The 10549-nt window shown below is 38.1% G+C and overlaps 1 protein-coding gene across 8 annotated transcripts in view; it reads right to left on the bottom strand.

Annotated features, from left to right (window-relative positions):
- Positions 1–10549, bottom strand: part of KIF16B (kinesin family member 16B) — a 447597-nt gene that overhangs the window by 354424 nt on the left and 82624 nt on the right. For all 8 annotated transcript variants that reach the window (XM_004376454.1, XM_023731419.1, XM_023731420.1 and 5 more), the window contains 2 exons: positions 6538–6603; positions 2770–2829 (listed from right to left, as the gene is read on the bottom strand). In XM_004376454.1, coding sequence (XP_004376511.1) covers positions 2770–2829; positions 6538–6603 — 126 coding nt within the window. The remainder of the gene's footprint in view (positions 1–2769; positions 2830–6537; positions 6604–10549) is intronic.

The raw sequence follows: 10549 nt of genomic DNA, 5'->3' as shown, positions 1-10549 counted from the left end.
TGCATCCTTTGGACCTGAGGTTCCAGTGCAGAGAAGCTCCCAGACCAAAGGAAGACTGATGCATCACAAGGACCTTCCTCCAGAGTCGACAGAGAGAGAAAGCCTTCTGGAGCTGATGCCCTGAATTTGGACTCATAGCCTACTGGACTGTGAGAGAATAAATGTCTCTTTGTTAAAACCATCCACTTGTGGTATTTCTGTTATAGCAGCACTAGATGACTAAGACAGGTGGGCACGTGTTGATTAAGGAGCCCTGGTGATGCAATTGTTAAGCACTCAGCTGCTAACGGAACAGTCAATGGTTTAAACCCAATAGCCACTCCGTGGAAGAAAAAAGCTGGCAATCTGCTCCTGTAAAGATTTCCGACAAGGAAACCCTACAGGGCAGCTCTACTCTGTCCTGTAGGGTCACTATGAGTCAGAATTGACTCAATGGCACACAACAACATGTGTTGATTAAACTATTGGTCCCGCAGTAGGACTGTACATTTACACCCTTTCCATGGCCTCACTGTGGGTGAATATACTCCTTCATCATCCCTTGACTTTCCACTGAGCCAAGAGACTTGTTGCTTCAGTTAACAGGATGTCAACAGACATGACGTGAGCAGAGGATTGAGATGTGCTTACATGACTGGGCTTCTGTGCTTGTACCTTGGCCATGACCATGAGAAGGACAAGGCCCACATAGCCAGCTGGTACAAAGGGGATGAGAGACAAGTAGAAAAGACCTGGACCCAACCATGGCCTGGATCCAAGCCCTGCCACACCACACTACCCCAGCCAACCCCCAGCCAACAAGCACATGCAAGAGGGAAGATATTAAATGACTGTCGTCTAAGCCACTGGCTTGGGTGCTTTTTGTGCAGCACTATTGAAGCAACAGCTGACTGATGAAACACAGACAGCAGAAATTTGGGGAAGATTACACACACTGAAGAGGCACCAACTCGCTGACTAACAATCCTTTTACTCATCAATTTCCAAAGAATGTTTTCCAAAAAAAGCATTTGAGAAGCTTTCTTCTTCACCTCGGCCCTCAGGCACTGTCTTCCAGTAAGAAATGAAGACAGCCCTTTAAAATACCAGCCCTGAGCAGAAAAGGAGTATCAATTTAAAGCACAATACTAACAGAGAATGTAAAATGGGCTTGCAACGTCAAAAAAAGTGAAAAATTTAAAATATCATTAGACTTTCTCATCATCTTTAACGCCTAGCACGTAACACAATTTTTTTCCTCATGTAAAAATTATAAAAAATAATAATAATGAAATTTATGGAAAACTGAATTGGAATCAGGAAGATTTAACTCCAGAGCCCAGAATCACCTTATGAGTAAGCACATATGTAAAAAGTTTAGAGGTTTCACCATTGAGACTCGGAATGTGGCTATCTTTGCAGAGACAATATAAAATCTCAACTACAGTCACAAGGAGAAACCGCAGCAGCAGAAGAGATGATGCCTAAATCTTTCAAATGATTGTTGCATTGCCTCCTGTGCTAACGGGCACCTGGTATACTAATGACTTCAAATAGTTAAACATTTAATTTTTTTTTTTTTTCCTTTAAATGGAACAGATTTTAGTCCTCCCTCTTTGGCAAATTTACCCAGGAAAGTGTACACAGTCAGATGACTCGGGCTTCATAAATTGTGGGCTGTCGCACTGCTTGTTAGAGTGGATGCAACTTAAACACTACGAAAAATACTTACATCTTTGCCAGTGCTTATTCCACCCCTGACTATTCTGAAATATGAGTGAGATCTCTGCTGTTTCCCACACAAAAATCTCTCAACAAAGGAAACACTGAGGAAGTACCTCAAAACAATATATTATTATTATTATTATAATCAAGAGGAAGGAAAAAAGCCTCAACATAGAAGTCCTCACTATTATAGCACCTTCTGCAGCTGGAAATTTTATCTCTAGGGCCATCGTATCTCACCACAACTCGAGCTTCAGCATGACCTCTGACTTCATAAGAAACAGTGTTTCTAATCCCACAGTAAGCCAAATTGCCTAAGTAGTACAAGGAGAACCTTATGTAATCTGATGTCATCCCCGCTCTCAGAGGGTTGTTAGATGCAGAATCCAACAGCTAATTCAAGCTTTCACAAATTTACCCCCATTTTCACGTAAAAGGGATCCAAGCTTGGGTTCTGCCAAGTGTTTAGTTAAATCTCATCTATTTAGCCTCACCAATATTAGGTCTAGATTTGAATCCTTTAACAAAGTTAATCCTTACTGACTATCTTCCACAATGAATGTTGCCAGAAATGCAGACAATCACCATCCAGCCCTCAGGACACAAAGAAAAAATTCTGATGGGAAATTCTAATTTACAAATTCCTGAAAACTAGCCATGCTATGCAAGTATACTATACAATATTAACATGGGAAGTCTTTATTTTATTTAACGTTATTGCTTTTATACTGAGCTTAACAAAAGCGCAAAGGCAAAGTAGAGATCCTTAAATGTTAGAGTTCTAATATTTGCTGAGTCAAGGATGAAAAACTCCAACAAGCAAAAGCAAACATGTATAGCATCAACATAACCTGTATGTGTTAAAATACACACAGCAACAATGTCTAATAACTCCCATGCCCATTCTTTCAAATTCAAACCAGAATCCCACCTCCAAAAAAGTCACTCATCAGCTCCACTGATCTTACCTTAAGCAAAGTACACAACACCCACATATGAGGGGAAAAAAAGTTTTACCTATTTAAGCCACCACAGTAAGACTAAGACGTCTTTCACAGTCCTTACTTTCAAGATATTTTGGGTTTCATTCCACTTATTTGTCCATTCCTTGGTCAACTCTTGAACCTAAAAGGAAGAATATGCATATATGATTGTTCTATAAAAAATTATGATTTTCTTCCAGTAATTCTACAAACCCTTATGTCTTATGGAAGAATGTACTATAGTTATTTTTAATTAGATAGTAATTTCCACCCTTGAAACAATCATCACCAAATATATATCAAAACAAGCTGATCTCATCCTGCATCCTACATTATAGCAAAAGAAAGAACAGACAAGAATTTGCCAACTGTCTGGAGTTTTACAAGTCATTTTCATGGTGTACTTAAATAAAAGCTGCTTCCCTGGATATTTACCAAAATTTTAAGTTCAAGGATGACAACATCCCATTAAATGGATTAATGTTTCATGTGGTGATTAAATTACCTTCGATGCTGAAGTTTTCTTTTAGGAGATAATTTGCTTTTGTAGCTAATTAATAGGGTTTATAAGTCTCATTCTGTCTTTTAAAAAAAAAAAAAAGGAGGTTCTTTAATTGACTCTCTTATTAAGACCAAAAATTTGATAAAAATCAGCCTCTTTCCAGTCTGCTGTAACTTGGGAGTAAAAACATCCCCCACTATTGATCACAGCACAGTTGGAAATTGCTTCTCAAAGTTAATGGAAATATTCTCATAGTTACATAAAACTTTTTAAATGATCCGCCTGGTGGCACAACGGTTAAGCGCTTGACTGCTAACCAAAAGGTGAACAGTTCAATCCCACCTAGCAGCTCCACAGGAGAAAAATCTGCTCCCATAAAGATTTCAGCCCAGGAAACCCTATGGGACAGTTCTACTCTGCCACACAGGATTGCTATGAGTCGAAATTGACTTGACGGCATACAACAACAACAAGTGATTAATTAATAAGCAAAGAGTGATGCTTCAATCAGGAGGTTAAAAAAAAAAAAAAAAGAATGAACAATGTGTTCCATGGATAGGAATTCACCTAAGACTAAGAGAGAGGACGCAGCCCTGGCAGTGCAGTGGTTAAGCGCATGACAGCTAACCAAAAGGTCTGCGGTTAGAATCCACCAGCTGCTCTGCAGGAGAAAGATGCGGCAGTCTGCCTTCGTAAAGGTTAAAAAAAAAAACAAACAAAAAACAAAACCTGTTGTAGTTGAATTGATTCCGACTCATAGTGGACTTTTAGGACAGAGCAGAACTGCCCCATAGGATTTTCAAGTTGTACTCTTTACGGAAGAAGACAGGCTGCACACTTTGTGAAAGAAAGTGTTTGCTATTGACAAAGAAGGGAAGAACAAGGGGAAAATCAAAATCTGCCCCATTCACCTCTATCCAGTCACTCAGCGGCAGTTCATTTTACTCCTCAATTTACCTTAACAGAACTTAATGCTGAGTTCTACGTCAGCATTTCTTTAATAATGTTTCTTCTTTTACTTAAGTCAGAATCTATCATCATCTTGGTGAAAAGCATAAGAAACCTGACAAAACAGCTTCTCTTAGGTATTTGTTTTTAATGATTTGGAAACACGCAACCAGGCAGGCACTCCAGTCCTGACTCTGGTCACCTGATGGGCCAGCCTCACAGAACTCTGATGATAACAAGAAGCCATGTGGCTATCGTGTTTGTTTGTTTGGGAAAAGCTTTCATAAAGGGAATATTCTTACGCCTTCTTTCCATACAGAAGGAAAAAGACTGGTGTACTGAATTTATTAGTTTATACTAATCAGTTAACATATACATTCTCACTGGCAATTTATCTGAGAAATACAAAACCTTCAATAATAAATGATTCTGCATTTCACCAATAGATAAGTTCTCACTGAAGAAATTGAGCCAATCAGTCCCTTTCCAATTCAATCAAATAATTCTAGCTTTAGAAAATTACAATTATGCCATGATTTATTTTACTAATGAATTTAAATCAAATAATCTTCACTTATAAATTAATAAAAAATGAAAGTGTTGTGATACCACCTCTATCAACGTAATCATGTGAGATTTATTGCCAAGCAGATGGCAAGCAATTAAAAAGGGTCAGCAATATGCCAGACACAATTTCAGAAAATGTTAAGAGCACGATAAGCAGTCATTTCTGTCACAGCATGCATAATATATTCAAATTAAAATGTTTATTGGTGTCTATTAACTTGCTAGGTATTCCTGAAAACTATTATTAAGAAACAATTTAAGACTATACGCAGACATTTCATAGCACTCGAAATTAGAATTTCAAGCACTAAAATACAAAATTTTATGCGAAATACAGGCATTAAGACATTAATGTTTTTACTAATGCTATTATCAGCATGATCTATTCCAGGAAGTGTCAGCAAGTTCCTAACTACAGCCCAGCTTATATCTCCAATATTGTGTATTCTTGAGAGAGTTTTTACCAACAGAATCCAAGCTTCTTTCTCATTCTGTTTTAACCATTCAACACAGTGAACATAATCAACTCCAAAAATTGTTCTTAATGCCTGTTTCTCTTTTCATAGAGGCTTTTTTCTTTTTGTTAACTAAAATGGCATATCAGCAGGTCAGCCATGAAGCTGGTCTTCAGAGAGCACCAGCGCACAAACACTGGCTTTGGCCCCTGACATCTCCAGAGCTCTTCTCTCCTCGGGCTGGTCACTGCCACTCTCCCTCCCAGCCTCAAATCTCATTCAGTTTAAGAGAAACTAAGCATCCACCTTAAGTATTTAGAGAGTCCCCAAACGCTGCACTTCCCACTGGATGACAGAAAACTAAACCCTGGTCACTAGTAAGCTTTGGGGCGTCCTGCTGTTTAGTGAACGTTGAACACAGACTCCCCAGACCAGGGACGCTTGTCTGCTCTGATGGCCGGAGCCACCTCACTGCTTTGCCAGGGCAGGCGTGTAAATTATAGTTGCAGTTAGCCATTCTGTGACGGGCAAAGTCCACTTACTAAGTCATAGAGAATGTGATTCGATACATAAAAAGTCAACTATTGTGCTTCTTTAAAAATGACCCTGGAATTTAGCTCACCAAAAAAAAAAAGGAAGACTACGGGTGGGAGTTGGGGGGATGCCTAAGTATAACCAAGAGAGAAGATGAATCTCAAACAAGAGCACTAAAGAACATGCGCTTAAAATGTAAGCGTCAGTTATTTAGTGCTGCTATAACAGAAATACCACAAGCAGGTGGCTTTCACAAACAGAAATTTGTTCTCTGACAGTTTAGGAGGCTAGAAGTCCGAATTCAGGGTGCCAGCTCTAGGAGAAGATTCTCTCTGTCCCCTCTGGGGGAAGGTCTCTGTCTCTTTTCAGCTTCTATTCCTAGGTTCCTTGGCAATTATGTGGCTTGTATCTATCTTCCCCTTCTGTTTGTGCTTGCTTGCTGGCTTAATCTGCTCTTTTATATCAAAAGAGATTGATTTAAAGCACACCCTACAATAATACTGTCTCATCAGCATAACAAAGAAAACCCATTCCCAAATGGAATTATAACCATTAATGGTATAAAAACCCACCAAACCAAATCCATTGCCATCAACTCAATTCTGACTCAATAGCAACCCTCTAGGACAGAGCAGAACTGACCCATAGGGTTTCCACAGAGCAGCTGGTGGATCAGAACTCCTGACGTTTTGGTTAGCAGCCAAGCTCTTAACCACTGCGCCACCAGAATTCCATTAATGGTATAGGGGCTAGGATTTACAACACATATTTTTAGGGGACATAATTCAATCCATAACAAACAGTGAAAGTTATGATTTAAACAATAAGTCAAGGTATCACTTACTCTTGCTTCATTCTGCTGAAGTTTTTCCTCCATACTTAAAGCTGTAGGGGAGTCCAAGAGGGCGATCTACAAGTTAAACCAGACAAGACATCGCCAATTAGGAAAGAGCAACAATCTAAACATTTTTTCCATGAATATAGTAAATTATCAAACATTTCCAAATAAGCTATACATAGAGGTGAAAAGTAATGTCCCCTCCAAAAAAGTGTCAATTACAACTAAGTCTTTAATTCATGGAGCACATATCTCATAATATTCAAATCTGTGGCACCCAGGTAACCCTACATTTGCAATGCAAATCAGCAAAGAAAAAGAAAAAGACAAACGTGTAACTGATCTTTTACCAAAATCAAATATGATCTAAACCCCTATAGCTCCTAAAGGATTCATCTGTTTTTAATACGCACAAACTACAAAACTCAAAACGTAAAAGGGTGAGCTCTACTCAACCACAGGTTTCTGAGATTCATCTGTGGGGATACATGCAAATGAAATACATTTATTTTCACTGCTGAATAGCAGTATGCCCTGGCTACACCACAATCTATTTACTCATTCGCTTATCAATGCTGCAGAAGTATAAACAACAAAATCAGGTTAAAACAATGGCACACTGTACAATGAATGCAACTGGAATTGTTAAAAAGAATGAAGTATTTGTACTCGGTTTTCCCCAAGATATACTGTTGAGTGAAAAAGGCAATATTAAGAATAGGCAAAAACATGCTTGCACGTGACCATAATAATTGCAAGTTTACACACCAAACTGTAAAGGTGTGGCGATATACTTCTGAAAAATCAGCCACTGAAAACCCTGTGAAGCACAGTTGTACCCTGACACACATGGGGTATTACGCACTGAACAAGGACAAAAGACTAGTGAGCATCACGTACCTATCACTTAGCTTAAGGACTAAAACGCTATGAGTCAGCCGAAGCCTCTTGTGCACCTCTCTGCCTAGGTTCCATTTTCCTTTCCTGTCTCTACCCACCTCATTCCTTTTTACAATTCCAATTCCATTGTACAGTACCTCATTGTATGGATATTCTTTATGTCAGTACTCTCCTATTAATGAAAATGTAGCTTTCTCTAATTGTTTGCTTTCCCGGCATTGCTACAATGAATATCCTATGCCAACTGACCGCATACACGGATATATGAATAGAACTAAATTCCTGGAAGAGGAATTTATGGGTTATTTATATGTGTGATTATTTTAAATTGCCAAATAGTCCTCCACAGAGGCATTTTTTTTCATTACTATTTATTTTTCAATTTCTTTTCAAACAAACATAACACTCACGAGGCAGTCTTCTTAGGTTTAGTTAAACATTTAGATTAACAAGACAACCGTGGCCACGCCTGGCATTTGTCTATGCAGCAGAAAGCAGAGCTTGCCAGCAGGGACGCAAGGGTTCCACTTTCTGGGCAAGGTCCGCACAGCAGTCCGGGCAGCAGTCCTCACAGTTGTCCAGGAGCTATCCTCCTTGTCCCTCTGAGCAGCCACTCACGTTGGAAGTATCAAGACTCACACGATCATGTGTGAAGTCCACCTTGGCTTAGAAGCCCACACTCCACAGAAGCCAATATCTCTGGTAACAAACCACCCGATATATACATCCTCCAGGTTCCCCACAATGGACACACCCGGTTATAAGAGTCACCGCTCTCACGAAAACCCAAAGCATGACTTTCCAACAAGCATTTACAGTCCTATCAGTTGCCATCAAGTCAGGTCTGACTCATGGTGACTTGGTGTCAGAGCAGAACCATGCTCCATAGATTTTTCAATGGCTGATTTTACAGAAATAAATCGCCAGGGCTTTGTTCCAAGGCACCTCTGGGTGGACCCAAACCTCCAACCTTTCGGTTAGCAGCTAAGCATATTAACCCTTTGCACCACCAGGGACTCATAGTTCTATATAGATGCAATGTACCAATTAGGGACTATTTTCATCATTAGAAATGTTGCCTGCTTATACAGCTGGCATTCCATTTTTCTGTGGTTTGCAGAGGCTGAAGCCAGAAGTTAACCCAAGGTCAATTCTGCCCTTGGTGAAAAAGAGTTTTATTAACCTGTTACTACAACGCATCACTTCACTTAGCATGTCATCTTGCACACAGATGGTACTCAATAAATATTTTTCACCGAGGAAATTAAAGTCACAGACTTTAACATGTCAGCACTATTTATACATGATTGGTAATTTTTTTTAAAACCAATTAGTATGCCCTTTAATAAAATGGTTAATTTTAAAGAATTCACTGTCGGGATTTTTCATATAAATTAAAACAAACATTCCTACCACATCATCAGCTCAGTAGTAGTTGAAGGCTATTACAACCACCACCTCTGCTGGAAAAGTATTTTGAAGTAGCACATGTAAAGAAAGGTCTACTTAAGTCGTTTATTAAAAAATCTTTGATAAAACTAAATCATTTTCAATTGAATTATTCTTTGCAAGGTTTCTGTTTAGAAGAAAACAGTTCATGATTAAATAATATACAGATAAAATTCATGTGTCATTAAATCAAGAATAACACTATATCAAATCTGTAGCAATATTAACTCCACTAACAATGTATAAGGAGCCCTGGTGGTGCAGTGGTTAAAGCATATGGCTGCTAACCAAAAGAATGGCGATTCAAACCCACCAGCCACTCCGCGAGAGAAAGATGTGGCACTATGCTTCCCTTAAGGTTACAGCCTTGGAAACGCTATGGGGCAGCTCTACTCTGTCCTATAGTTACGTTCACTATGAGTTAGAATCCACCGGACTGCAACTGGTTTTTAACAATGAATACAAGCACCTCTTTCTTCCCACCTTTGTCAATATACTGCATAATCAAGCTTTTGGATCTCTGCCAATCTAACATGTGAAAAGGACATCTCATTATTTTTAAGAACTTTGAGGTAAAATTTACATGCAGTAAAATTCACAAATCTTAAGTCCACAGTTTGATTACATATCTATATACATATATAAATATATGTATATAGTTTTACATATACATATATATACCCATTCCAATTATTTTTAGAATTTGCATTTATTATATTTCAAATGATACTGAGCATACTTTCATAGGTTTAAAAAGTCATTTAAATTTCTTTTTTTCCTATGCATTGTGGACTTGCAGCCTTTGTTCATTTTTCTGTTGGGTATCGGTTTGATCTTTTTCTTATTTTTTTATAGAAGTTGTTTTCATAATAAGAAAACTAGTCTTGTTGCATGAGTTGCAATTTTTTTCTGGTTTATGATTATAGGAAATTCTAATTATGTTATATAAATATTGTAAGTCCTTACCTATTTTTGTCTACTTGAGCTCTCACAAAATGAGAAAAAGGAGTTAAAATTTCCTGTGATAAATCTGTGTCTGGCTTTCTCTCCTGCTATTTCCTATAGCTTTTTTTTTGGTTATTGTTTTCCTTTCTGAAATTTGATGTCATGTTTGATTTTCATCATAAGTTGCACTCTTTGACATGAGAAAGTGCTCCTTTTTTAAGCTCACATAATGCTGTTTTTGCACTGCTTTCTTTCCTCTTGAATTACCTGGTAGGTCTTTGCCCATTCTTACAAACACCATATAACTGAGTTTTACTTTGTGACTCCATCTGAGACGCAGTCTATCTTAAAAGTTTACACATACTGATACTTCCATTAACTAGCTATCATTTAAAATTTATCTTTGACCCCTTGCTATAAAGATTAGGAACTCATCCAACTTCCATCTTCTCTTCCTGACTTCTTTGGTTCCTGACTTTTGCTTTTAATTTCAGTCCTACATTGTTTCATTGTTATTACTTCCATAAACATTCAAGACAGAAGAAAGAGTAAAGAAATATTTTCCCACTGCCAAATTAAAAGCAGAAGTTTGAAAATATGTGTTAAATATAATAAAAGAGAAGAGATACTTCAAAAGAAAAGATATCCAAATGCTCAATGTTATTAATCATCTGAGAAATGCACACTGAAACCATCCTGTGATACCATGCTACAATGAATATCC

Source organism: Trichechus manatus, unplaced genomic scaffold (genome assembly GCF_000243295.1).
Source record: "Trichechus manatus latirostris isolate Lorelei unplaced genomic scaffold, TriManLat1.0 scaffold00042, whole genome shotgun sequence".
Classification (NCBI taxonomy): domain Eukaryota; kingdom Metazoa; phylum Chordata; class Mammalia; order Sirenia; family Trichechidae; genus Trichechus; species Trichechus manatus.
Note: the sequence above shows the minus strand (reverse complement) of the source record. Positions and strands in the feature narration are given on the sequence as shown.